Source organism: Capra hircus, chromosome 10, assembly GCF_001704415.2.
Source record: "Capra hircus breed San Clemente chromosome 10, ASM170441v1, whole genome shotgun sequence".
Classification (NCBI taxonomy): Eukaryota; Metazoa; Chordata; class Mammalia; order Artiodactyla; family Bovidae; genus Capra; species Capra hircus.
Window position 1 is genome coordinate 80,449,162 of NC_030817.1, and position 22,026 is coordinate 80,471,187.

Here is a 22,026-nt window from a genome sequence, read left to right on the forward strand (position 1 = left end):
TTCATCTGTTGATGGACACTTAGATTGCTTCCATGTCTTGCCTATTGCAAATAAAGCTGTGAACATTGGGGTATGTGCTTTTCAAATTAAACTTTTTGTCCTTTTTGGAAATATGCTCAGGAGTGGGATTGCTGGATCATATGGTAACTCTATTTTCAGTTTTAATCGCCATACTGTTTTCCACTATGGCTGCACCAATTTACATTCCCACCAATAGTGTAGGAGGGTTTCCTTTACTCTACACCCTCTCCAGCACTTATTATTTGTAGACTTTTCAGTTATGGCCATTCTGATCCATGGAAGGTGATACTTCATGGTGGTTTTGATTTGCATTTCTCTGATAATGTTGAGCAAAGTTTCATGCGCCTGTTAGCCATCAGTATATCTTCTTTAGAGAAATGTCTATTTAGATCTGCCCATTTAAAAAATATTTCTAAATTTTTGTTTATTTTTGGCTGTGCTGGGTCTTATTGCTGCGAGCAGGCTTTCTCTAGTTGCAGTGAGTGGGGACCTCCCTTTTGCAGTGCATGGGCCTTTCATTGCAGTGACTTCTCTTGTCGTGGAGCACAGGTTCTAGGGCTCATCGGCTCAGCAGTGGCGCGTGGGCTCAGTAGTTGTGGTGAGTGGGCTTAGTTGCTCCACAGCATGTGGGATCTTTCCAGACCAAGCATGGAGCCCATGTACCCTGACCACTGCACCACCGGAGAAGTCCCCTTTTGCCCATTTTTTTATCAGATTGTTTTTCCGATGCTGAGTTGTATGAGCTGTTTATATACTTTGGAAATTACGCCTGTGTTGGTCACAGCGTTTGCAAATGTTTCTTCCCATTCTGTAGGCTTTTCCCCTTTTGTTTATGGTTTCCTTTGCTGTTCAGAAGCTTCTAAATTCCATTAGGTTCCATTTGTTTATTTTGGGGTTTAATTTCTTTTGCCTTGGAAGACTGATCTAAGAAAATATAGCTCCAATTTATGTCTGACAATGTTTTGCCTCTCTTCTCTTCCAGGAGTTTTATGGTGTCATGTCTTAAAGTATTTAAGCCATTTTGAGTTTATTTTTGTGTATGGTGTGAAAAGCTGAGCCTTACAGACAGAAGCACGCCCTGGAGTCAAGGCTGAAAAGTGCACTCTAGACCAAAGAAATGACTGTGCAGGCAGGAGGCATGGGGAAAGGAGTATTCGCAACTACAGCCACACAATTTACAGCACACAGTTGTTTGAGACAAACAGCTTTTGCTACGCTGATAAATATGCTCTACATCCAGCGAAACTAAGGTCTCAGCCAGGAGAACATTCACACCTGAGAAACAGCCAGGAGAGGAATGCCTACCACCTAAGCTGTTCAAGTTTAGGAAGGGACTTGGCAAGACCCTCACTGCTTGTGAGATCTTTCTTCCCCATCGACCTGTGGTGGCTCCAAAGCCACCTCACACCCGTTCGCCATAGGCCTTAGGCTGGGCATAAAAGTAGACCAACCACTCGCTGCGCTGTGGGATTCGGAAAAAGGGTAAGGTCTAACTGCAAGTCAGGCGCCTAAACAGGGCCTGACGATTGCCCTTGGCATGACGCAACCTCCTCCTCTAGTTGAAGCACCTTGTTACCAGGCTCGGTGCTCGGAGTCTCCTCCCTACTCATTGGTCCATGGGGAAGCACTCCCGAGGTACCCCTGTTACCCGGCGAGGATGAGAGCCCATTGGTCCAGACCCCTCACAATCCCTCCCCCCTCCCCCCACCGCCTGCAGGGTTCGTCCCATTGGTTCGCTGCCTGCCTCGGGAGCCCGCTGTTGCCTGGACTAGGCTACCTAGTGCCCCAAACGAGCGCCCCCAAGTTGACCCTGTTCCCCATTGGCTGCTCTGGAGAGCGCGCCATCTAATGAGGAGTAAAGTGCAAAGCACCAGAGCACGCGCTCCCCGCGGCGGGATCTGGGCTGCAGGAGCGGGACTGGCAGCAGCCGAAGCTGCGCAACAGTCAGCTGCCGGGCCTATCTGCAGAGGACACCCGTTCTCCCCCGGACCCGGCCTGGGTTGTAGCTCGGAAGGTCTTCCTTCGCGAATCTTTGCATCTCCAACCTGGAATCCAACCTGCAAGGCTCCTGTAAGTTCGAAGCACCTACGTGGTGTGCAGACTGGCTCAGGGCTCACGTGTATCCAGTCTGTGTCTCCATTTACTTATCCCCTTAATCATTTATCCACCCATAGTTCATTGGTTCCTGTATTTGGCATTCTGGTCCACACTACCGGTCCACATCCTTCTCTCCAACGGTTTGGGAAATTCTGTACCCCGAAGAATTTGGATTGAGATCTGAACGGAAGTCGTGTAGACGAGGGTAAAACCCTGGAGGGACCATGTTCTATTATCCCAATGTGCTTCAGCGCCACACCGGCTGCTTCGCCACCATCTGGTAAGGGCGGGCCTGGCCAGGGTAGGTGCTCTGGGAGGGACACCCAGGGGTCCCAACCTGAGGGCTCCCCCTGCGTCTACACCGCCTCATTCTTCTTCCAGGCTGGCAGCGACGCGGGGCTGCCGGTTGGTGAAGCGCGAATACCTGAAGGTGAATGTGGTGAAGACCTGGTAAGGCCCAGGAAAGAGTGGCCCAGGGCTGGGGTGGGTTAGGGGATGCATTGGGCTGGGCAAGGCTGTAGGTCTTTGGCGCAGCGGTGATGGGGTGCATTGTTCCCCCAGCGAGGAAATCCTCAATTACGTGCTGGTGCGAGTTCAGCCCCCGCTGCCGGGTGCACCGCGGCCCCGCTTCTCGCTCTACCTCTCAGCGCAGCTCCAGATTGGCGTCATCCGCGTCTACTCTCAGCAATGCCAGTACCTTGTAGGTAAGGCTGGAAGGCCTGGATGTAGGGCAGTGCCAAGTGGTCCTCCCCTGGGCGGGCACTGTAGCTTGCCCTCCCTCACCGCAGAAGACATCCAGCACATCCTGGAGCGCCTGCACAGGGCACAGCTGCAGATCCGCATTGATATGGTGGAGACTGACCTGTGAGTGCATCCCTGGGGCTGGGACCACCCGGTCTTTGGAAGGGAACTTGGCCTCAGTCCTTGACAGCCCACTGTCTCCCTCAGACCCAGCCTGCTGCTGCCTGACCACCTGGCCAGGATGGAGACTCTGGAAGATGCTCCAGACCCCTTTTTTGGGATGATGTCTGTGGATCCCATGCTGCCTGATCCCTTTGATATCCCTCAGGTAGGTCTCCTCCCCGTCGGACAGCTCAGACTGATGAGCTGACGGTACAGAGTGGGGTGCTCTTTCTGCGCCAGTCTAGCACCAGGGTTGGGGGGTGCAGGTGGGGGCCTGCTCCAGCTCTGCCCCACAGGAGTCAGTGCAGGGCAGCTGTCATGGTGGGCCTATCCAGACAAGCCTGCTGCACTTAACCTATTCAGGACCAACCTAGAGGCAGCTTTTGTCTTCACACCATTCCTAGAGCCGAGGCCCCAGTCCATGCCCTCCGTGTCCCTCAGCACTGGGTTTTCCATGTCCTTGTCCATCCACTCCTAACACCCCTACAGCTTAGACAAGCTTCTGTTCAAGTGTAGTTGATTTACAGCATTGTGCTAGTTTCAGCAGCACAGCATTCTTTGTGCTGGCTTTTGCTGGGGTCATACACAAACTTGTCTCCCCACTAGACAGCATCCTCAAGGATCTTTTGTTTCCTCTGTCCCTGACAACACTTGACCCCAGGATGCAGTGCTTCCTTCACAAAGTGACCCAGGCTAGACGATTGGGCGGGGGCAGGAAATGGGAGGAAGGGGAGCTGGATGGTGAGTGGGTTCACCCTGCATGCTGCTGTTAGTGCCACAGGATTAGGCATAAAGGGGTGTCACTGTCCATTGTCTGAATAAGGTTGTGAAAGTGGGGGAGCAGGGCACTGAAGCTGAATCTGGTCTTTTGTTCCCATCCCTTCCCAAAGGTTCGACACCTTCTAGAGGCCGTGACCCTGGAGAGAGTTCCTGAAGAGATCCCTCCTGAAGTCCCCGTAGAGCCTCGGGAGCCAGGTGAGCAGAGACCCTTCTGGTGAGAGGCAGACCAACGCCCAAAGGCTGAAGAAATAACTGTTTTTGAGCTTCTTTCAGGAGCAAGGCCTTGGGAGGGGCACTACAAGATTCTTACGAGATTGGAATTATTATGCCCATTTTACAGATGAGGAAAGTGAAGCCCATAGTGGTTAAGCAATGTGCCTTGGGTCAGACTGCCAATGACTGGCCAGGGCCTGACTAGAACCCAGGTTGGCTTGACTCTAGAGTCTGTTTTTGCCCTACACACATGGGTGTGGAGACTTGAAACAGAGGCTGGTGTGACTTCCCTCCCCCTCCAGAAAGGATTCGGGTCACCCCCGAAGCCATCACGATCCAGGAGGCGGAGCCCATACGTATGCTGCGGATCGAGGTGAGTTGCCCCCTGCACACAGAGCCCAAGGCCGAGTCCTGCGTCTGATGGCCCAGGCCCCCTGTACCCGCTCCTTCTGCCCCTAGAGTCCTGCCTTCTTGCCTCCGTTTCTCTACCCCTTCCCCCGATGCCCGAGTACCCACAGGCTTCCTCAGCCTGGCCTGGCCCTGCGGCATGTCTCTCAGACAGAAATGGTCACCTCTCCTGACAGGGTGAACTGGACCTCCCAGAAGTCAGCCGCCGAGTCTTGGACCTGCTGATTGCTGAGGAGGATGAAGCCATCTTATTAGAGGAACGTCGGCTAGGTAGGACCCACCTGGCAGTGGACGGTCAGACCCCAGGCGCTGGCCATCTGGGCCGGGCAATGTTCACACCTCTTCTGTGTTCTAAGCTTGATCCTCTCTTCGCAGAATTCAGAGAGGAGCCCCGGGCCCCAGAGGGGGAGATCACAGTTCCCCCACCCTCACCTTCAGCTCTTGTAGGGTAAGGGGAGGAGCCCCAGGCCAGGTAGGGGTCAGCGCTGGGAGGGTATTTTCATCCTCTTGCCCATTTCCCTTCAGGGTGGAGGAGGCAGCAGAGCCACTTCCCAGCCAGGTCCTGGCCCCGGAGGAGCTAAAGCCGGTAGGCTGGGAGCCAGAGGTCCCACTTCCTGGTGAGTACCCACTAAACCGGGGTCTTTCCTCGGGGTCCCAGCACAGCTGCTGCAGACAACGCCCTGTAATCCAGCTTGCTGAAGGGAGGACCCTCTAGCTTCTCACCTGGTTGGCTCTGAGGGCAAAGGGTGTGGACCTAGACTGTTGTTGCAGAGGTGACGCCCCCGCCGGAGCTGCGTCTGCCACCCGTCCCAGTCAGCCCTGAGGTGAGTGCTGCCCCTCCACACTGCCTCTGCCAGAGCTCCTCACCCATTTTCAGTCTCCTCAAGGCCCCTGCTGGCTTCCACAGGCCTTTGTGCAAGTTTGTACAAGGTAGCCTGGCCCACACCCTGCACCTCCCAGATGGGAACCTCATACAGTGGGGGCTGCACCCCCTCCGAGTCCCCACCCAAGCCCATCGCGAGGGCACCTCTAGGGATTGGGAGTGTAGGGCCTATTTACAGTCCACCAGGACCTCAGGAAAGAGTAATGGGTAGCCTTGCCTGCACCTCCCCTCCCCATTCAGTGGAGGAGGCCCCCAGTCTCCCCACCTCCCAGGGGCCCACCAGCTCGCCGTCGCCGCCGCCAGTTACTATTTTGGGACAAAGAGACTCAGATCTCCCGGAAGGAATTCCAGGAACAACTGCAAACCAGAGCCCACTGCAGGGAGTGTGTGAGTACCCGAGGCTCTGGAGGGATGGAGGGAGGCAGGTGCATGCTGGGCCATCTGAACTCCTGGGGGAATCTTGAGAACAGTCCCCCGCATGCATGGGTTGGGGAACTGCCCACACACCACTTCATGACCCTGCCTAGCACATCCAAGGGCATCAGTTGAAAGTCATTTTAACGATGAGCAGAGCAGACAGGTGCACGAGCCTGGAAGAGCTGGAAGGCCAGAGGCCTTGGAACGAGGCATTACAGGTGAAGGGCCATGGCTCCTTCCTAACGGTTTTCTGGCCTTCTCTGCACACAGCCAATGGTGCAGCCTCCTGAGAGGATGATCAGGACCCCCGTGGAGCTGTTCCGAAACCCGACTTACTGTGAGGAGTGATGGGAGCTGGTGTAGGGGATCCTCCACACCCCTATTCCTCACACCTCAACCCCCTCCCTGCTGCCCCTCTTCAGCTGGCTGGCTACCCCCAGAACTGCTGGCTTTCTGGACCCACTGTGCCCAGCCACCTCCAAGGGCACTAAGGCGAAGGCTGCCTGAGGAGCTAGAGGAGGCTGAGAGGGAGGCAGCGGCTGAGGAGGAAAGGAGAAAGGCTGAGACTCCGAGCGATATTGAGGTAGCGGCCCCCTCAGTCCCTCCTGGAGCCCCGTCTGCTCTGACTGAAGTCCCACAGGCTGCCTTCTGCCCACATGAGCCAACGGGCCTGCCTTACCCCTGGCCCAGCTGTGATGCTTGGGGCCTTAGCTCTCTTTCTGTCATCCCCAGGTCCTGAGGGAGGCCCAGGAGCCCAGTGGGCCCCTCATGGTATCTTCTGGTAAGTACCTGGAGAAGGGTCAATGGAGACCACCACTCTAACCACTGTCCCAGGAAAGTGGAGCCCCAGCTGCTGACAGTTCTTGTCAGTGCATTTAACATAAGGACTCACAGACTGATTATCTTCATTCCCCTCCCTACCAAGTGCTGTTAATAAGTCACTGCCCGCTGTGGCACCCAGCTGGGCCAGGTGACCCCAAATCCGACTGCTCAGATGCAAACAGACCCGCTCAGGACACTCCCCTTTCCCTGACAGAAATCTCCCTGGAAGTAGCTGAGGAGGAGAAGTCCCGCATCAGCCTCGTGCCCCCAGAAGAGCGGTGGTGAGCAGCGGCCTGCCTGCAGCCCTGGCCAGCAGGGGGAAGCAGTGGGATGGGGCTGTCAGCACCGCCTCCTCCCCTGCTCCGCCCAACTCCCGTGTTCTTCTAGGGCCTGGGTGGAGGCGGAGCAGCCAGAGGCCCCTGCGCTGCCTGTGGTGCCTGAGCTCCCTGAGGTGCCCGTGGAGCTGCCTGCGGAGCTGCCCCCAGAGCCCGAGCTGCTCTCGCTGGAGGCTGTGCACAGGTACTAGGAAGGAGGCCCCTCCACGGGTGGCCAGGCTGCGGCCTCACCTGACGGTTCTTGGTTCTTGACCACAGGGCAGTGGCGCGGGAGATGCAGGCCGACAGGGAGCCCGACTTCAGCAGCCTGGTGCCACCTCTCAGCCCCCGCAGGATGGCCGCTCGTGTCTTCTACCTGCTCCTAGGTGAGTGAGGAGCATGTGTGCCCATGTGGAGGGTGGGGAGCGGACACATGGGCCAGAGGCTGTGGTAGCAACTCCTCTGACCAGCCCCCTTCTCTGTTGACCAGTGCTTGCCGCGCAGCAGATCTTTCGTGTGAAACAAGAGGAGCCATATGGGCGCCTCCTGATCCAGCCAGGGCCCCGATTCCACGACAGTTAAGAGCCAATTTACAAAGCTGCCAGGCAACCAGCTACATTACACTGTGGCCTTCTGAACGTGTATCTCTGTCCTTCCTGCTCCTAGAACTACCGTTCAAGCAGAAAATAAACTGCCTTTATTACAGAATGGTGTCACGACTCTGTATTGTCCCACAGCTCCAGCCCTAGGGGACACCCCCATAAGGCAGCAAGTAGAGCTGGGACTCCAAGTGGGTATGAGGCCCAGGCCCAGAATCTTTGGTAAGGCTTGAGCTGGAACTGGGCTGAGAGCTGGTCTTGGGCCTGGGCAGGCTCTGTTCTCTTCAGCCCAGCTGCAGCCCACAGTCTAGGTGAGGCCCAGGACGGCCTGGAGCTCCTGAGCCTTGTCGCCAGGCAAGGAGCCCAGTGCTGAATGGAAGCTGTCGGTGTGCTGTTTGGCCAAGAACGTGAGGAGAAGCAGCAGCGCCGCCTTGGTGTCTGGGTGGAGAGTGAAGAGGGAGACGTCTGGGGAGGACTGGCCCCCAATCCTAGCTGCCCCAGGCCCTCCGAGCCCTGCTGCTCTCCGCCTCCCCGCCAGCCCTGCCCACAACTGCCATCCTCACCTGATGGGATCTTGTTTTCGGCCTGGATGAGGCTGTAAATACGAAGGAGCTCTGGAGCCACGTCTACAACCTGTGGGAAAAGATGGGCCGACTAAGGGACAGAAGAACCTCTGGGCCCCAGCACTGGGGTGGGCAGCAGGAGCCCCGGAGAGGCAGTCTCCCACCTGGGCTGTTTGAGCCTGACACTGATTAACAGACATCCCAAACAACTGTGAACCCTGAGAAGGACCCATGAAACAGGGTAGCAGTAATTTTGCAGTGGGAGGAGGGGTGGCAGGAGGATAGGATTGTGACCACAGATAGCTGATATCATGGCCTCAAGACCAAAAGGGGCTCACACACTCAGGAGCTCCACCAACACAGTCTCTGAAGGCGCAAGACAGAGGTGATAGACACAGGAGCGCTGGGGCATGGCTCCAGAGCTAGCCACTTGGTTCAGACAAGTTGTATTCAGAAAGCAGAGCTGCTCTGATTAGAATGGGAGGTGGGGTGGCCCAGCGGAACCAGGCTTCATGGCACACAGTCTGAAAGAGCTCTGGTCTAGGAAATTAGTTTATGAAAGCTGGGATTTCTGGCTCAGAACAGAGGGTGGAAACAAAGCCTCCCTGAGGAAAAATGCTACATGGCGAGAGGAAGCCCCTTCTCTCGCATTAAAGTCCTGGCTGCCAATCCTGGCAGACTAATGAGAAAGCTGAGAAGGGCAGCTTCAACTGATGCTAACTCTGCCCATCAATGAGACTGGAGCATCAAGCCCCTTGCAAGGGGCCCAGTATCGGGGTTACCTGGTCAGGGCTGCTCTCGTACAGGAAGCTGAAGAGGTGCCCCATGGTGACCCACTCCTCCAGGTCTTCCTTCAGTGGCAGGGCATGCAGCAGTGGGGCCAGCACCTGGACACACGGAAGACTCTGGCCCCTGGCCCTGCATGCTCTGCAGCAGGGTCCCTGGCCTTGTCTGATGCCCCCCAACCTTACCTGGGGCTCCGGTTTCCTCGTGGGACTGGCTATCAGCAGGCGGGCAAGCGCCCCACAGATGTTGTCATGGACACGATCATGGCGTTCTCGCGCCAGGAGGGGCAGCAGGAGCCCCAGAAGTTTAGGGAAGTGTCTGGTCCAAAGTCAAGGAACAGGCACAGGGGCAGACCACTCCCCTCCCGAACGCCAGGGCCACGCTCCCAACCGCATTCAGGCTCCCCTCTCCTGCAAACTGAGGATACTCCTGGGCAGGGCGACCCCCGTGCTCTGCCAGCACGCCCAGTCCAAAGATGGCATTACTTCGTACCTCGGGGTCTGCCTCCCGGGAGGCACTCAACAGCACGGGGAACAGCCGGGACACAAACTGGGCTGACGCGGCACCCAGGCCTTGAATGGACTCTGCCAGCGTTCCCACTGCAAAAGACTTCTCTGCCACTGTGCAGCCCTGCTTCTGGTGAGGGGAGGAGTGCAAGTCAGCCTGGGATGGGGACAGATATGGGAGGAGGGCACTGGAGCCCAGGAGGAACAGGGTTGGAGGTCAAGAGAACAGAGCACTCACCGTCTTGCAGAGCAGTAACGGCAGGAAGCCAGCAAAGAAGGGGGCAAAGGCATCTCCCCCAGCCGCAGCTGCCAGGGCAGGGATGGCCTCGCCAGCATGCTCCAGCAACATGGCATCGTATTCAGCCTATGGGGCCAGGTCAGACGCTGGAGTGCCAGGGCCAACTCTGAGCCTGGGAGCAGCTCCCGTCGCGATCCTCCGCAGCAGCAGGTGGTCTCCCCTGAGGGCTGCCCTTGGTTGACAGGATTGGGGGCCCCTCCCAGGCTAGGCTGGTTTGCAGCCCAGCCTTTCCTCCTTCCTGGTTCTCCTATCCCCATCCATTGATCCAAGCCACCCCAAATCCCCACCGCCAGGAAGCCTTCCTTGAATCTCCACTGCCTCGGTGGGAGAAGGGTTGGTTGTTCAGAGCCACTAGCCATCTTTGAGCAGCCCCTGTACCCCCAGGCCAAGGCCAAGTGCACTGTCCACCCTGCCCCGTGGAGATGACCTGGTCCCAGCCTGTACCCAAAGCTCTCACCTGGTCATCCTCCTCCTCCTCCTCCTCCTCCTCAGCGTCCTGACAGGCTGTCTGCAGGAAAGGGCGCTCAGCTCGGTCTGGGCTCTCCAGCCCCTTCCCGTCTCCATGGGGTGGAAGGAGGGGGATGTCTCTGACTAGCCCCACCCGGGGCCAGGCCACCTCCTCAGCCTGCAGCCCTCCTCACCTTCCTTTGCAGCACAGCTCTGAGTGCCTGGCAGAGCTCAGCAAGCCGCCCAGGGGACTGCAGAGCCAGACCCCCACAGCTGCGCAACACCGCCGCCAGGGCCTCCAGCACGGCCATCACCACCTGGCGCTCTCGCTCCCCGTGCACGGCCTGCACGTAGGATGGTACCACCCGGGCCAGGGCGGCCTGCAGAGCTGGGGACACGACTGGCTGAAGCCCTGCTCAGGCCCTGCCCCTCTCCCCACCCACCCCGTTTCCAGGGGCCCTGACCTCCCCTTCTCACCAGCAGTGTTGGATTCCGAGGGGCAGCTTTGACAGGCTTTGTGCAGTGCACAGCAGAACTGACCCAGGGCCTCGTGGGCTGCCTTCCGCACGTTCAGGTGAGGGCACTGCAGCATGAGGAGGGGCGGGACGTGCATGCTGTGTGCAGGGCCAACCCGAGCCCTCTGGCCCTGCTCACCAGCCCACCGGTCCACTCACCTCCAGCAGTTTGAACACTTCTTCAAAGACAGTCTCCATGTAGGGAAGGAAAGCAACGCTGTGGACAGACAGACAGACACACCACCATGGAGAAGAGGGTCCCAGGAGGGGTTCCCAGTGCGGGGGAAGGGCTGATGCTCACCTGGTATTCACAGAGATCTCCCCCAGGGCAGCACAGGTGTCTTCCTTCTCATCGAAGAAGGCATTCCCCACACTGTATCTAGAGTAAGGCGGGGAGGCAGCCGCAATCAAGTGCCAAGAAGAGCAGAGCTGGCGCTGGGCCCCTGTCTAAGCCAGGACCCCCTGGACCAGAAGGGCAGCCACCTCACCCTGAGATCTCTGAGTCATCCTCTTCTTCGTCATCCTCCTCCGTGAGCTCCTCCTCTTCCTCACCACTGCTCTCATCATCAAAAAGAAGGAATGCGTGGCTTCCGTCGTGCTGAGGCTGGATGGGGAGGCCCGGCAGGGACTTCAGCTCAGCTGGGCCCTGGAGAGAGCTCCCATCCCAGGGGCGGCCTTCCCCCACGGGCCCACACCCTCCCCTGACCTCCCACTCACCACAATGCCCTCGGTGGAACGCAGAGACAGCAGCATGAGTGTGGTGATCTGTGGCAGGTGGGGAGCCAGGCTCTCACCCATTAGCCCTGATAAGGCTGCAAACAGGCTGTACCTAGGAGAGGCAGGTGGAAGCTGTAGAGTCCTGCTTGCTGTAGCCAGGCTGCATGGGGGAGCCCGGGGAACCCATGGTCCAGAACGGGAGGTCTGGGGTCTGGGTGGGGGCAGGGTAAGGGCTCACTCACGTGCAGCGCCGCAAGTCAGGGTCGTCTACCTGGTCGCATAGGCCCAGCCCCAGCTGGCAGCATTCCTCAGCCAGGGGCCTCATGGGCTCTCCTACTGCTCGCACCAGCACCCCAAGCGTCTCTGCGGAGGCAAGGGCATGGTTAGGACCAGGAGCTCTAGGCTAGAGATGTGCAGGGCCAAGGCTTGGGCAACTAGAGGTAGCTGAGGGGGATTCAGAAACCCCTCCCACCCCTGGGTACAGTGCGAGGGAAGAAGACACCTGTGCTGCCTCGGAGCCCATCTCTGTGAACATCAGGTGAGCATCGGCCCTTCCTCGGCCCCAGGAAGCCTGCCAGGAGCCCCTCACTCACCCAGGCTCTGGATCCGAACAGGCTGCAGGTCCTCGTGGCTCGTCAACAGGAACTCCCGCAGGTGCGCCATGATGGTAGGGAAGTAGGGAAGCATGGAGGCCTGGGCAGCCGTGGCTATGGATGGAAGGACAGACTCAGAGCTGGCGGGTGAGCCGGGATACCTGCCACAGGCACTGTGAGTGAGTGAACGGTGAGTGAACCCCGGGTGCCCACCTCTTGCCTCTGACTCACCAATGGCTCCCAGGGCACTCACAGCCAGCTCCTTGGACCGGGAGCTGCTGGGGGTCCTCAAAGGCTGCAACATACACTCCATAAGCTCCGGAAGGTAGGGCTGCACTTTAGGCCCTGTGGGAAAGGGCACCCCTCTGGCAACCAACCAAGGTTCTCATGCCTGCCTCCAGGGCAATCCGCCTTGTGGCCCCACCGTGCCTATCTCCCTACCACACCTGTCCCCACCACAGGCAGTGGTTCACGGAGCTGCACATCCTTGCCCTTTCGGCCAAAACCACAGCCCCATCCACTGCCTCACACCCCCAAATGCCCTCACTACCTAGGTTCTCCACAAAGTTCTCCAGGGCATAGCAGGCCTTGGCCAAGTGATGTGTGTGCCCAGGAGGCACTGACTTGAGATAGGCGAGGAGCAGTGGCATCACCTCCCCGGAATAGCTGCTGATGTGAGGCTGGGGAGAGGAGAAGGGGGGTCTGAGTCAGCTTAAGTCTAAGTCTGCTTAAGTCTAAGTCAGCTTAAGTCTGCATACCTGAGGGCAGCAGGTATGCAGATGGATGAGCTGAGGGGAGGCTGGTCCCTGGGTCGGAGCAGGGGGTTGGTGGGAGGGGGTGGGAACTCTGGAATGGTGGCTGCCCACTGTGGCCTTGCTGACCTGTAGGTTCTCTGAGAACTGGCCCAGGGCAAAGAGCGCGGCATTGCGCACAACCTGCGACGGGTCCTCCAGGCTCTTGCACACGATCTGCAGCAGCGGGGGCAGCAGTCTGGATGGGGCAGGACAAGAGGATGGAGTCTGAGGGGCAGGACCTGAGATCCCTGGGCTGAGCCAGGCTGCTGTCTCCCCTGGGAAAACCAAGCTTTCTGTCACCAGACGGTAAGCACCAGCCGCCGGGGTATAGACATTGATCTGCCAGGTCAGGACATATGAGAGGAAGGGCAGATGCTACTGATGATGAGGCTGAAGCACAAGCGCAGCCCAGGACTGCTGTGGGCGGTGTCCTGTGGGCGCACATTCCTCCTCACCATGGCCCACCCTCACTCCAAGACGGGAGCAAACACCTCTGCCTGATGTGGTCGCCGGCTCCATCGGAGAGTACCGCCAATACCAGGAGCCCAGCCTTGCGCTGGTATGGGCTCTGGCTCCGCAAGGCCTCTTCCAGCATGGGCATCTAGGGGAGCAGATGGCAGTCTCCTGAGATCCCAGCAAGAGCCTGCCATGCCTATCAGAGCCCAAACATCCTCAGCCTCGGAGGGATCATGCAAACCTGGGGTTAGGAGCACTGGAAGGTCAGAGTCACACTTACCAACAGGGGACAGAGCTTCTCAGGAGGCAAATGGAGTGCCAGCATGTCCACGACCTGGAATAGGATAGGAAGACCTAGCCGGACTCCATCTGTGCCCCACGACCTTCTCCAACCACCTCACACCCCAGCCACCGGACCCTCCACATTCATCCCACCTGAACAGCAAAGTGCTTGGGGGTCTCCCCAACCAGCCCAGGATCCAGCTCTTCCTCCTCCACATCCTGGTCCTCAGGATCCAGCTGGCCCAGGGGGGGCTCAGCAGCCATGATAGGAAAAAGGGTGTGCAGTAAGGGTGGCAAGAAGCGATTCTTCAGCAAGGCCTGAAGGGGAAGGATGAAACGGTGTCCCTGAGAATCTGCTCCCAAGATGGGCTCACATTTAAAATTCTAGCCGTCCAGGCTACAAGAGGTCCAGCAGGAGATTCCCAGTCCCCAAGCCAAGAGCTGGGCTGAGTCCAGGCCAAATCTGGAATACCTTAGCTATGCTATTTTTACATATCCCCAAAAGGACCGCAAGCCCCAGGAGTGAGACAGAGGAGGAGATGGGGGTGGGTTGATGTGTATCAGAAGGCAACTCACCTTGCTCTTGACTTTGACCAAGAAAGTGAGGCAGCAAAGAATCCGCACACGTATTGCATCGCCCAGGGCCACATTTCTAGCCACCTGCCCAGAGACCAGCTCGAATCAGAAACAGGCAAGGAAGCTCCCAGCAGGAAGAGCAGCAAGGACAGTGCCGAGCCCAGGCTCACCTCCAGGCAGAAAGTGAGGACCTCTGAGAGGTGTGAGGTGATGATGGGCACCTCTGACTCCAGCAGTTCATCCAGAGCCTCCATGGCCTCACAGGCTTTTGCCTGCCAAACAGAAGGCACAGGCTTATTATGCTCTTCTTTAGTGGATCAGGCTGAACACTCCTGCAACTTTCCCCTTCCAACAGAGCTCCCACCCAAATGTCCTTACTTCATCTATGGGGATCAGAGTTTGCACGGCCACGATCAGCTTGGGCACCAACATCCGCGCAAGAGGCTGGAGGACACAAGATGAGATGCATCACAGAAAGCGTGACACAGCCTAATCTCCAGCCCCAGAAACTGGCAGCTTCCTCAAAGTCTGGACATAGGAGTCCAGGGACAGCCACCCACCGGATCCCCTCTCAACTGTTAGGCAGAATAAAAACCAGGGAAAAAAAATCTCAAGTAGATCTGCATCCGCTAAGGGAAGGACACGAAAGCTCGAGGACAGGAACCAGGAAGGTAAGGGCCCACATCTCACCACATCATCAATGCTGAGGTAAGGGGCCATGGTGGTCAGAGTGCGCAGGGAATAGAAGAGGAGCCCAGGAGAGCCCACCTCACCAAGAGTCTCATTCAGAAGTCGAAGAAGCTCCCGGTGGTGGGGTCGGAAGGCCTCGGGGCGGGAGGTCACCACCACACTTAGAAGCAAAAGCCCCATCTGCTCAGGAAGAAGGGTTGAGAGGGAAAAGCTTACAGTCTATCCCGCCTCTGGGTCCCTTCCTCCCACCAACCATGTGACAGTACCTCTCTCTCCGGGATGTGGGGGCTGTGTGTACTGTGCTGAAGAAGCTGCAGGAGCTGAGGCCAAGCCTCCAGGCCTTCTTTTCGAAAAATGGCAGCTGAGAGCTGGGCCAGGCTAAGACTCACAGAATGCCTGCAAACAGGAGAGATTCCCCGCCCTCAATCACCCTCCAACTCCCCTTCTGTACACAATGGCTCTGCCTCCCTAGGATGGCCAGGAGAGAAACCTCCAGGTGTGTGCACATGGTCTCTGCCAAGTTGGGACACAGAAGACGGCAACTCAGAAAGAAACAAGAAGGATGGTGGGACTGACCTTATATTGAATTTCAGTTCCATTCTTCCGACTCTAGTTTGCCAGACCATCACAGCCCACTCTCAAGAACTTTAGTTTTTAATACATCCCGAGAAAAATTCTTCCTCCACCCTTGATCTAGAAGCAAAGTCCCTGCCCCCCCAAGACCCAGCCTAGAGCTGAAAAAGAAGTGACAAACCCGGAGAAGGTCTCAACCTGGAGTCAGTTAGGACCCAGAGAGGTGGCAGGTACGCACTTACTCTGTCTCTCTCTGGAGGGCCGTCAGGACCAAGGACTTGATGCTGGAACACAGGTGGCAGAAGATTGGTACCCAGTAGCCGCCTCAGTCTGGCCCCGCCCTGCCCCTGGCCCAACCCACCTCTCCCGTTGCTCTGCCGCCAGCCGACGCCAGCGGGTGCTCAGTCGTCTGCGGGTCAGCACGGCCGCGAACTGGCGGATCTGGGACAAGGAAGCAGATACGTGAGGGACCGGCCGGGACAAGGAAGCAGGCGTTTGGGGGTCCGGGGAAGGACGAGGAAGCGGGCGTGTGAGGACCGGGGCAGAAAGATGCTGAGCGGATGGCCGAGGGTAGGAGCTAGGACTTGACATGTGGCGTACTACAGCTCAGCGGGAAGGGCCAGAAGCCTCACCTGAGGGTCGCCCGCTGAGGCCAGCAGGTCGCAGAGCGCGGACAGGGAGGCGGGGTCCCGAAGAGCGATCTGGAGCTGCTCGGTGGCCTGGGAAGAGCCTGAGGGTCAGAGTCGGGCCGTTCCCGCAATCCCCTACTCGCCCTGGCCCGGTCCCGCCTGCCCCGTACCCGACGGATGCGCTCGGTGTCCGGCAGCAGCAGCTCCCGCAGGATCAGTTCCAGGCCGGCGGGCTCCATGGCAGTAGCGGAGCCGCGGCTGCTGGACCGGGAAGGGGGTTGGGACAGCACGTGGAGGGTCTGAAACCCGCTTCCGGCGGAAAGGGCGTTGCTCCGCGCCCCTCCCGTCACCAGGGTGATTCAACTCGCTTCTAGCGGAGTTCGGGCTCCACCACTTCCGTTGGGCCGAGCGCCGGCTGAGCCGCGGAAACAGGGCCCTGGTAATATAAGTTCCCCCAGCGGACAGTTCCCAAGCTCCGCGGAGAATTCCAGTTCCGTGCATTTCGCGGCCGACCCGGCTTCCTAGGGAACATTGCCCTTAACGGCAGGGCATGAGTTCCTATATCCAGACCAAACCTTTTTCTTAATAAATTTTATTTTGGTATTGTAAAAAGAAAAATCAGGCCCAAAACTAAAAGCAACTTAAAAAATTCAAATATATACTCCTTATAATAATAGAGATTTATAATTTCCAGGCCCTCTCTGGTGAAGGGAGACTCAAAGGGCAAAGGGGAAGGCAACAAAACCACCACACAAGTCAGTCACTCAATCGAAGAGATGTTGGTAAGAGACCAATGAATGGGGGGGGGGACAGCATGAAGAAAGGGAAAGAGCAATGGTTTTGTCACCCAAAACTCAGTCCATCTTGAGGTTAACATAGATATAGCGGATGAACTTTAGGGAAGAAAAAAAGGAGATGGTGCCCAGCATGAGGAAGAAGACGTATCCAGTGAGTAAGGAGTAGCCAAAGAACTCTACTGTCTGTACCGTCCCTGACATGTTGGAGCGACGGGCATAGTAGAACACCGAGTAGAGGAAGATGAAGAGCCCAGTGGAGCCAACACTCAGCACAGAGCGCCACCACCAGCGGTGATCCTCTCCAGACAGCTGGAAGTAGGTGAGTGCGATGGAAATGCAAGCCCCCACACTCAACAGGATGGCGAAGACGAAGAAGAGGATGCCGTACAAAGTGTACTGCTCTCGACCCCATACCGTGGCAAAGATGTAGTACAGCTCCACAGAGATGGCACTGTGAAGAGAAGAGACGGTAGACAGCATTTAGAGGACTGGGTGCATTGCCAGCGCAGCAGCCAGGCCAAAATCCAGCCACCACCCCTCCGTGTTAGCGGCTCACTGTGGAAAGTGGGCCCTCTCCACTTCTTGCCCTGGAGTTCCTGGCTTGATGGGGATTGTTTTTAACCTGTGATTAGCTGCTCTCATTTCAGGAACATCTTTGGTAGTTTGAGAGCAGATTTTGTCTGTTCTGTTTTGCACTGCATTTGCCTGGCATGAAAAGGTACTCAACAAACTGAATGAGCAATCAAATGGGTTTTAAGCCCCACATGGTGTCACTAAGGTCAGAAACTAGGAAGACAGTGAAAGGAGCAATGTCTCTGGAGAGCTTTTCAAATTAGACACCCTCATATTTGAACTGATTCTCCTGCTTGGAGAAAGGAGGAACCACTTAGTGATCTCTTAATGGTACAGCTGAACCAGGGACCATCACTGACACTGGGTTAGGGTACTGGTGAGTAGGGAAGGGGAAAGTTAAGGTCAGGATCCTGAGAGTGATGGCCACAGAATAAAGGGAGGATACCTGAAAGGTAGGAAGCCACCAACAGTCATGTGGACGAGCGTAGACTTGTACCAGGGCTGGGGCGGGATTTCCCGGGCGATGTTCTTGGTGCGACAAGGTGCATCAAAGGGGCTAGCGTTGTTCTTCCCGAAGATGCCTCCAATGACAGTGAGGGGAAAGCCCACCAGCAGCCAAACCGTTAGAAGCAGAAGGATGGTAGTGGCTGGCAGAGCCTGTGTTGAGCCATTGGCCCAATGCACGGAGTTCACCACACTCCACGTCAGGAAGAAAGGCACTGCAGGGATGGGCCCCCAGAGGGAGGGTCAGCACTAGGAGCTACATCCCTGGGAGCACCAATCACACTGGACCTAAAGGGGTGAGGAGTGAAACATCCTGCTCCCAGGCTGACTCCACCCCTTCATGTCTCGTTCTTTGCTCCCTGGCTTACCAAAACTCCCTCCTCTACCCATTATCATTGAGTATAAAGGCAAGCCTGTTACACAATAATCTAAGAATGACACAAATCCACCTGCCTCCAAGGACTTATCCTGCCATGGCACTGCTTGACTCCTAGTATGAGACATTCCTTTGAATTAAGGCCCTGTTTTCAGAAAGCCTTGGTTCAAATGTAAATGTGATGGAACAGAAATCAGACACTTGATTTGGAAACACAAAAGGTTCAGAATGCAAATTACTGTCTTTGAAAGGACAAGCTGGCTTGAAAGGCTGGAGTAGGGGAGCCCACTTCCAAATTAAAAAAGCTTCCGGAAAAAGAAAGGGAGTATCAAAAGATAAATTCAAAAATGTTATTTCAGTGGAATGGTTGAGAATACAGGCTCTAGAATTTGATTGCCTAGTTATGAAACCTGATTCACTGCTTTTTAGAAGTATAATTTTAGGCAAGTTACCCAACCAGCCTTAAGCTCAAATTCCTCATCTGTAAAATGGGAACAGTAGTACCAACTTCATAAAGTCAGTAATGAGGATTAAATGAGATGAAGGCATGTCAAGTGCTTATCATTCTGCTTAGAACATTTTAACGGAGAAGGCAATGGCACCCCAGTCCAGTACTCTTGCCTGGAAAATCCCATGGATGGAGAAGCCTGGTGGGCTACAGTCCATGGGGTCGCTAAGAGTCGGACATGAATGAGCGACTTCACCTTCACTTTTCACTTTCATGCAATGGAGAGGGAAATGGCAACCCACTCCAGTGTTCTTGCCTGGAGAATCCCAGGGACGGGGGAGCCTGGTGGGCTGCCGTCTATGGGGTCGCACAGAGTCAGACATGACTGAAGTGACTTAGCAGTGGGGCAGCAGGAGAACATTTTAAAGGCTTAATCATTTTTAACTATGGAAGAAAATGCACTTTTGTCTTTTGAATTTTTTTTTAGTGGTTTTCTTTTTGCCTATTTTCATTCCCTTAAAGCCTTACTTGGACTCTAACTCAGGTTCCACAATGTGTTCTAAGTTCCTAAATTGGCCCACCAGGAAACAGGCAGTCATACCAGAGAAGAGACTGGTGGTGAGAATGATGTTCCACACCCAGCGCTCGCCTCCAATCTGCCGGTAGAAGTGGCTGGACACGTAGCCAGAGATGCAGCAAGTCAGGGCATACAACAAGATGGCTGCTGAATTAATAGCCCCGTGACGGTGCACGTTGAACATGCCCAACAGCGCCATGACAATAATGCCTGCAGGGTGGTAGTGGAAAGCCTGTGTTAGATCTCACTTATCCCACTTCAGAGAGATCAGCCAGCCCCCTTTCTCCCAGACCCAGGGCTTCCAATATCCCCCAGTTCTCTTGTCCAGAAAACCCACAACAGAATATATGCATCCTTGTTACAGCCATCCCACCACCCCTTAGGTCTGCCCCTCACCTTGGACACAAAAGATCTGCAGATCTTTTTCTGAACAAACCACCTACTTAGTGCTACCCCTTGAGAGAAATCCCTGATTAACTGTTATCACCTCACCAGTGCCAAGGGCCAGGAACTGGGCACCCACACCAAGCACAGCACAGAGCAGACCACGGTATGGAGGGAAGCGGAAGACATCTGTATGGATAATTTTCCAGCCATTGTCACTTTGGTCAAAGTCATCACCGGAGCCTGCAGAGGTTGTCTCTTCATCCAAGTTGTACCGAGCCAGGTCATTTCGAAGCACACGCATGAGAATAACAGCCACAAAACCCACCAGTAAAAACACAAGCACCATGGAATTGATGATGGACAACCAATGGATTTCCAGTGTTCGGGGAAAGAAACCATCATCACCACGGCGCCTGTCACTCCGACGCTCAACTGACGTCTCAGACCAGCGCACGCTGTAGGTGTGGGTAAGGCCTAGGAACTCATCAGGTCGTAGCCCATCTAAACTGTGGGGCTTGACGTCCCGCACTGAGACATTGGCAAATATAATTCGATCTCCATGGAATTCTAGGTGGAAGTCCAAATGGGTCCAGAGTCCTATCTTGTGGCTGTGAGGCAGGAAGCCACTCTCCTCCATGTAGCCCACAAAGCCACGGATTGGCAAGTCGTCCACCACAAATTCAAAGTAATATAGTTCCTCAATGGCCTGGCGTAGCTGTTCCACCTATAGAGAGCAAGTCAGGAGTCAGACAAGGCCTCCCCAAGCAATGGATTAGAGCAGGATTTCAGCCTCAGCACTAATGACATTTTGGGCTAGAGGCTTCTTTGTTGTTGGGGGGCTGTGCACTGTAAGATGCTCCATCCCTAGCTTCTCACTAAACGTCAGCAGCATCCCCCAATCCCAACAATCAAAAATATCTCCAGACATTGCCAAATGTCCCTTGAGAGACAAAACCCCTCTGCTGAGAGCCAATGGATCAGACCCTCGTATGTTGTGATTCTCCTAAATGAACAAGTATGATTTGTCAGGATGAAGGCCTAGAAGGAGAGGGAGAAGGTGTAGGAAGGCCTAGAGTAGACCAAGGGAAAATGCCCTAAGATAGGAATCGCTGAAGAAAACAGCATGACAGGCAAAACAGAGTGTAAAGGAACCAGTTAACATAGCTGAGGTAGGAATGGAAAAAAATGACTACGTAGGAGTTGGGACCTTACGACCAACAGAGAAGCTTCGAGTCAGGAGCCCTGGGCTCTCATATCAACTCTGTAATCCACCATCTATGTAGTCTCGAAAAAAGTTACTTCTGAGCAAGGATGTTTCTGTATCAACCAACTGTCCTGCCTGTCACATAAAGTTGTAGTTAGAATCAAATGAGATCACTTCCATACAGGTGCTTTGAAAACCATAAACTCAAGGTCCTGGGAGGGTGGGCTGAGTCCCAGTCACTGTGGAGAGGCTGACCTGTGCGGAACTGAGCTGCATGTGGCACAGAACTCTCTTCTCCACATTCTCCCGAAAGCGGATCTCGTACAGAGACTCTGCCATTCGGTCCCCATCCAGCACTTCGCCCAGGCTGAGGCTTTTGTGGCGTATCTTCTCAGGGCAGCAGACTGGAAGCTGATAGTAGTGGTAAGTCTCCTGAGGATTATGGTAAGGTCCCACTTTGTTGACATACAGAATGACGGGGTCGCCGGCCTTGTAGTGTGTCACAGCTTCCACCCCCGGCTCACGGCCTGTGAGCAGCAGCAGCAGCAGGAGCGGCCACCACCGGCAGCTCCAACTTCGAGGGTGCCCTAGGACTGTCATCCTTAAGGCAGCGGAACCTGTTTGAGGGAGTCCTGCAGTTATGGGAACCAGGGATCAAATGACGCCCCAGGTCAGGTTCTTCGAACTGAAGCCGATGGCTCCAATTCCTCCCCTTGGCCTTTCCTCCCATCCCTCGGGAGGCCACCACCCCCCGACCCCACCGCCACACCACACCAAGTCTCTCTAGCCCGAACGCTAGGTTCCGCCTCTGCTCTTGCAGTCCTCTGAACCTGGGGTCCCCCCTCTAGCAGCCCGCCTGCCTGGGACCTCCCCGCGAGCCCCACCAGCCCATTTCCATGGCAACGCCACGCGGCCCCGCACCTCCGGCACCTTCCCGCTGTAGCCCTGGGGTGCTCTCCACGCGGGAAGGGCTGGCCGAGGAGGCCTCTGCGGCCCCGTAGCCGCTCTTGCGCTCCGGCCGGGGTCTCCCCCAGAGCGGCGCGCTAGCGGGGTGCCTGGAGAGGACTTGACGACCGACCTCCACGGGGCTGGCCGCCGCGGTGCCTGATCACAGCGGCTGCGGCCGCACCGCAAAACGTCGCGCTCGGCTCACCTCAGTGCTGCCGGAGGAACTTTCTACGGCTGGAGGCTCGGCCCACCTCTGCAGACCCAGCGACTCTCCGCTAGTGCGTCGCCCGACGCGGGGCCCTCCGGGCAATCGAAAGGGCAGCTCGGGAC

At 56.2% G+C, this 22,026-nt stretch overlaps 3 protein-coding genes across 5 annotated transcripts; 1 reads left to right on the forward strand and 2 right to left on the reverse strand.

The window, feature by feature from the left end:
* On the forward strand, positions 1,759-7,563 carry REC8 (REC8 meiotic recombination protein). Its single transcript, XM_018054633.1, has 19 exons — positions 1,759-2,091; positions 2,196-2,398; positions 2,500-2,568; positions 2,680-2,822; positions 2,907-2,982; positions 3,067-3,187; positions 3,912-3,996; positions 4,317-4,387; positions 4,599-4,870; positions 4,948-5,039; positions 5,194-5,246; positions 5,546-5,692; positions 5,993-6,059; positions 6,145-6,305; positions 6,455-6,503; positions 6,759-6,825; positions 6,932-7,063; positions 7,138-7,244; positions 7,349-7,563. The coding sequence occupies exons 2-19, from the start codon at positions 2,343-2,345 to the stop codon at positions 7,438-7,440; spliced, it is 1,860 nt and encodes a 619-aa protein (XP_017910122.1). The 5' UTR covers positions 1,759-2,091; positions 2,196-2,342; the 3' UTR covers positions 7,441-7,563.
* On the reverse strand, positions 7,533-16,505 carry IPO4 (importin 4). The gene is made up of 30 exons (XM_018054623.1): positions 16,053-16,505; positions 15,886-15,972; positions 15,615-15,694; positions 15,496-15,537; positions 14,947-15,076; positions 14,681-14,860; positions 14,369-14,434; positions 14,161-14,262; positions 13,991-14,074; positions 13,568-13,732; positions 13,413-13,466; positions 13,168-13,277; positions 12,764-12,872; positions 12,433-12,562; positions 12,114-12,227; positions 11,883-11,996; positions 11,532-11,652; positions 11,290-11,401; positions 11,061-11,176; positions 10,874-10,951; positions 10,732-10,789; positions 10,535-10,640; positions 10,252-10,445; positions 10,068-10,118; positions 9,551-9,676; positions 9,234-9,442; positions 8,992-9,124; positions 8,803-8,907; positions 8,021-8,090; positions 7,533-7,895 (listed from the first exon to the last, which is right to left on the reverse strand). Exons 1-30 carry the CDS (start codon positions 16,119-16,121, stop codon positions 7,765-7,767), a joined length of 3,246 nt encoding a protein of 1,081 aa, XP_017910112.1. The 5' UTR covers positions 16,122-16,505; the 3' UTR covers positions 7,533-7,764.
* On the reverse strand, positions 16,457-21,984 carry TM9SF1 (transmembrane 9 superfamily member 1). 3 transcript variants are annotated; one of them, XM_018054624.1, is made up of 6 exons: positions 21,902-21,984; positions 21,004-21,365; positions 19,650-20,268; positions 19,182-19,367; positions 17,698-17,971; positions 16,457-17,130 (listed from the first exon to the last, which is right to left on the reverse strand). In XM_018054624.1, the coding sequence occupies exons 2-6, from the start codon at positions 21,346-21,348 to the stop codon at positions 16,737-16,739; spliced, it is 1,818 nt and encodes a 605-aa protein (XP_017910113.1). In that variant the 5' UTR covers positions 21,349-21,365; positions 21,902-21,984; the 3' UTR covers positions 16,457-16,736. The 3 variants fall into 3 exon arrangements, with proteins under 3 accessions (XP_017910113.1, XP_005685277.1, XP_005685278.1); XM_005685220.3 differs by lacking the exon at positions 21,902-21,984 and adding an exon at positions 21,670-21,842; XM_005685221.3 differs by lacking the exon at positions 21,902-21,984 and adding an exon at positions 21,670-21,842 and having other exon boundaries at positions 21,004-21,380.

Bases quoted from the DNA above. Each gene is read 5' to 3' on its own strand.
- REC8 (XM_018054633.1), top strand. From the start codon at position 2,343: ATGTTCTATTATCCCAATGTGCTTCAGCGCCACACCGGCTGCTTCGCC. The intron at 2,399-2,499 runs GTAAGGGCGGGC...TTCTTCTTCCAG, and splicing joins GGCTGCTTCGCCACCATCTG to GCTGGCAGCGACGCGGGGCT. The intron at 2,823-2,906 runs GTAAGGCTGGAA...CCCTCACCGCAG, and splicing joins GCAATGCCAGTACCTTGTAG to AAGACATCCAGCACATCCTG.
- TM9SF1 (XM_018054624.1), bottom strand. From the start codon at position 21,348: ATGACAGTCCTAGGGCACCCTCGAAGTTGGAGCTGCCGGTGGTGGCCG. The intron at 19,368-19,649 runs GTGAGGTGATAA...ACCACCCTGCAG, and splicing joins GTTCCTGGCCCTTGGCACTG to GCATTATTGTCATGGCGCTG. The intron at 17,131-17,697 runs GTATCCTCCCTT...TTCTCTTCACAG, and splicing joins GGTGGCTTCCTACCTTTCAG to TGCCATCTCTGTGGAGCTGT.
- IPO4 (XM_018054623.1), bottom strand. From the start codon at position 16,121: ATGGAGCCCGCCGGCCTGGAACTGATCCTGCGGGAGCTGCTGCTGCCG. The intron at 11,653-11,882 runs GTGAGTGAGGGG...TTGCCTCCGCAG, and splicing joins TGTTCGGATCCAGAGCCTGG to AGACGCTTGGGGTGCTGGTG. The intron at 10,119-10,251 runs GTGAGGAGGGCT...CCTTTCCTGCAG, and splicing joins GAGCTGTGCTGCAAAGGAAG to ACAGCCTGTCAGGACGCTGA.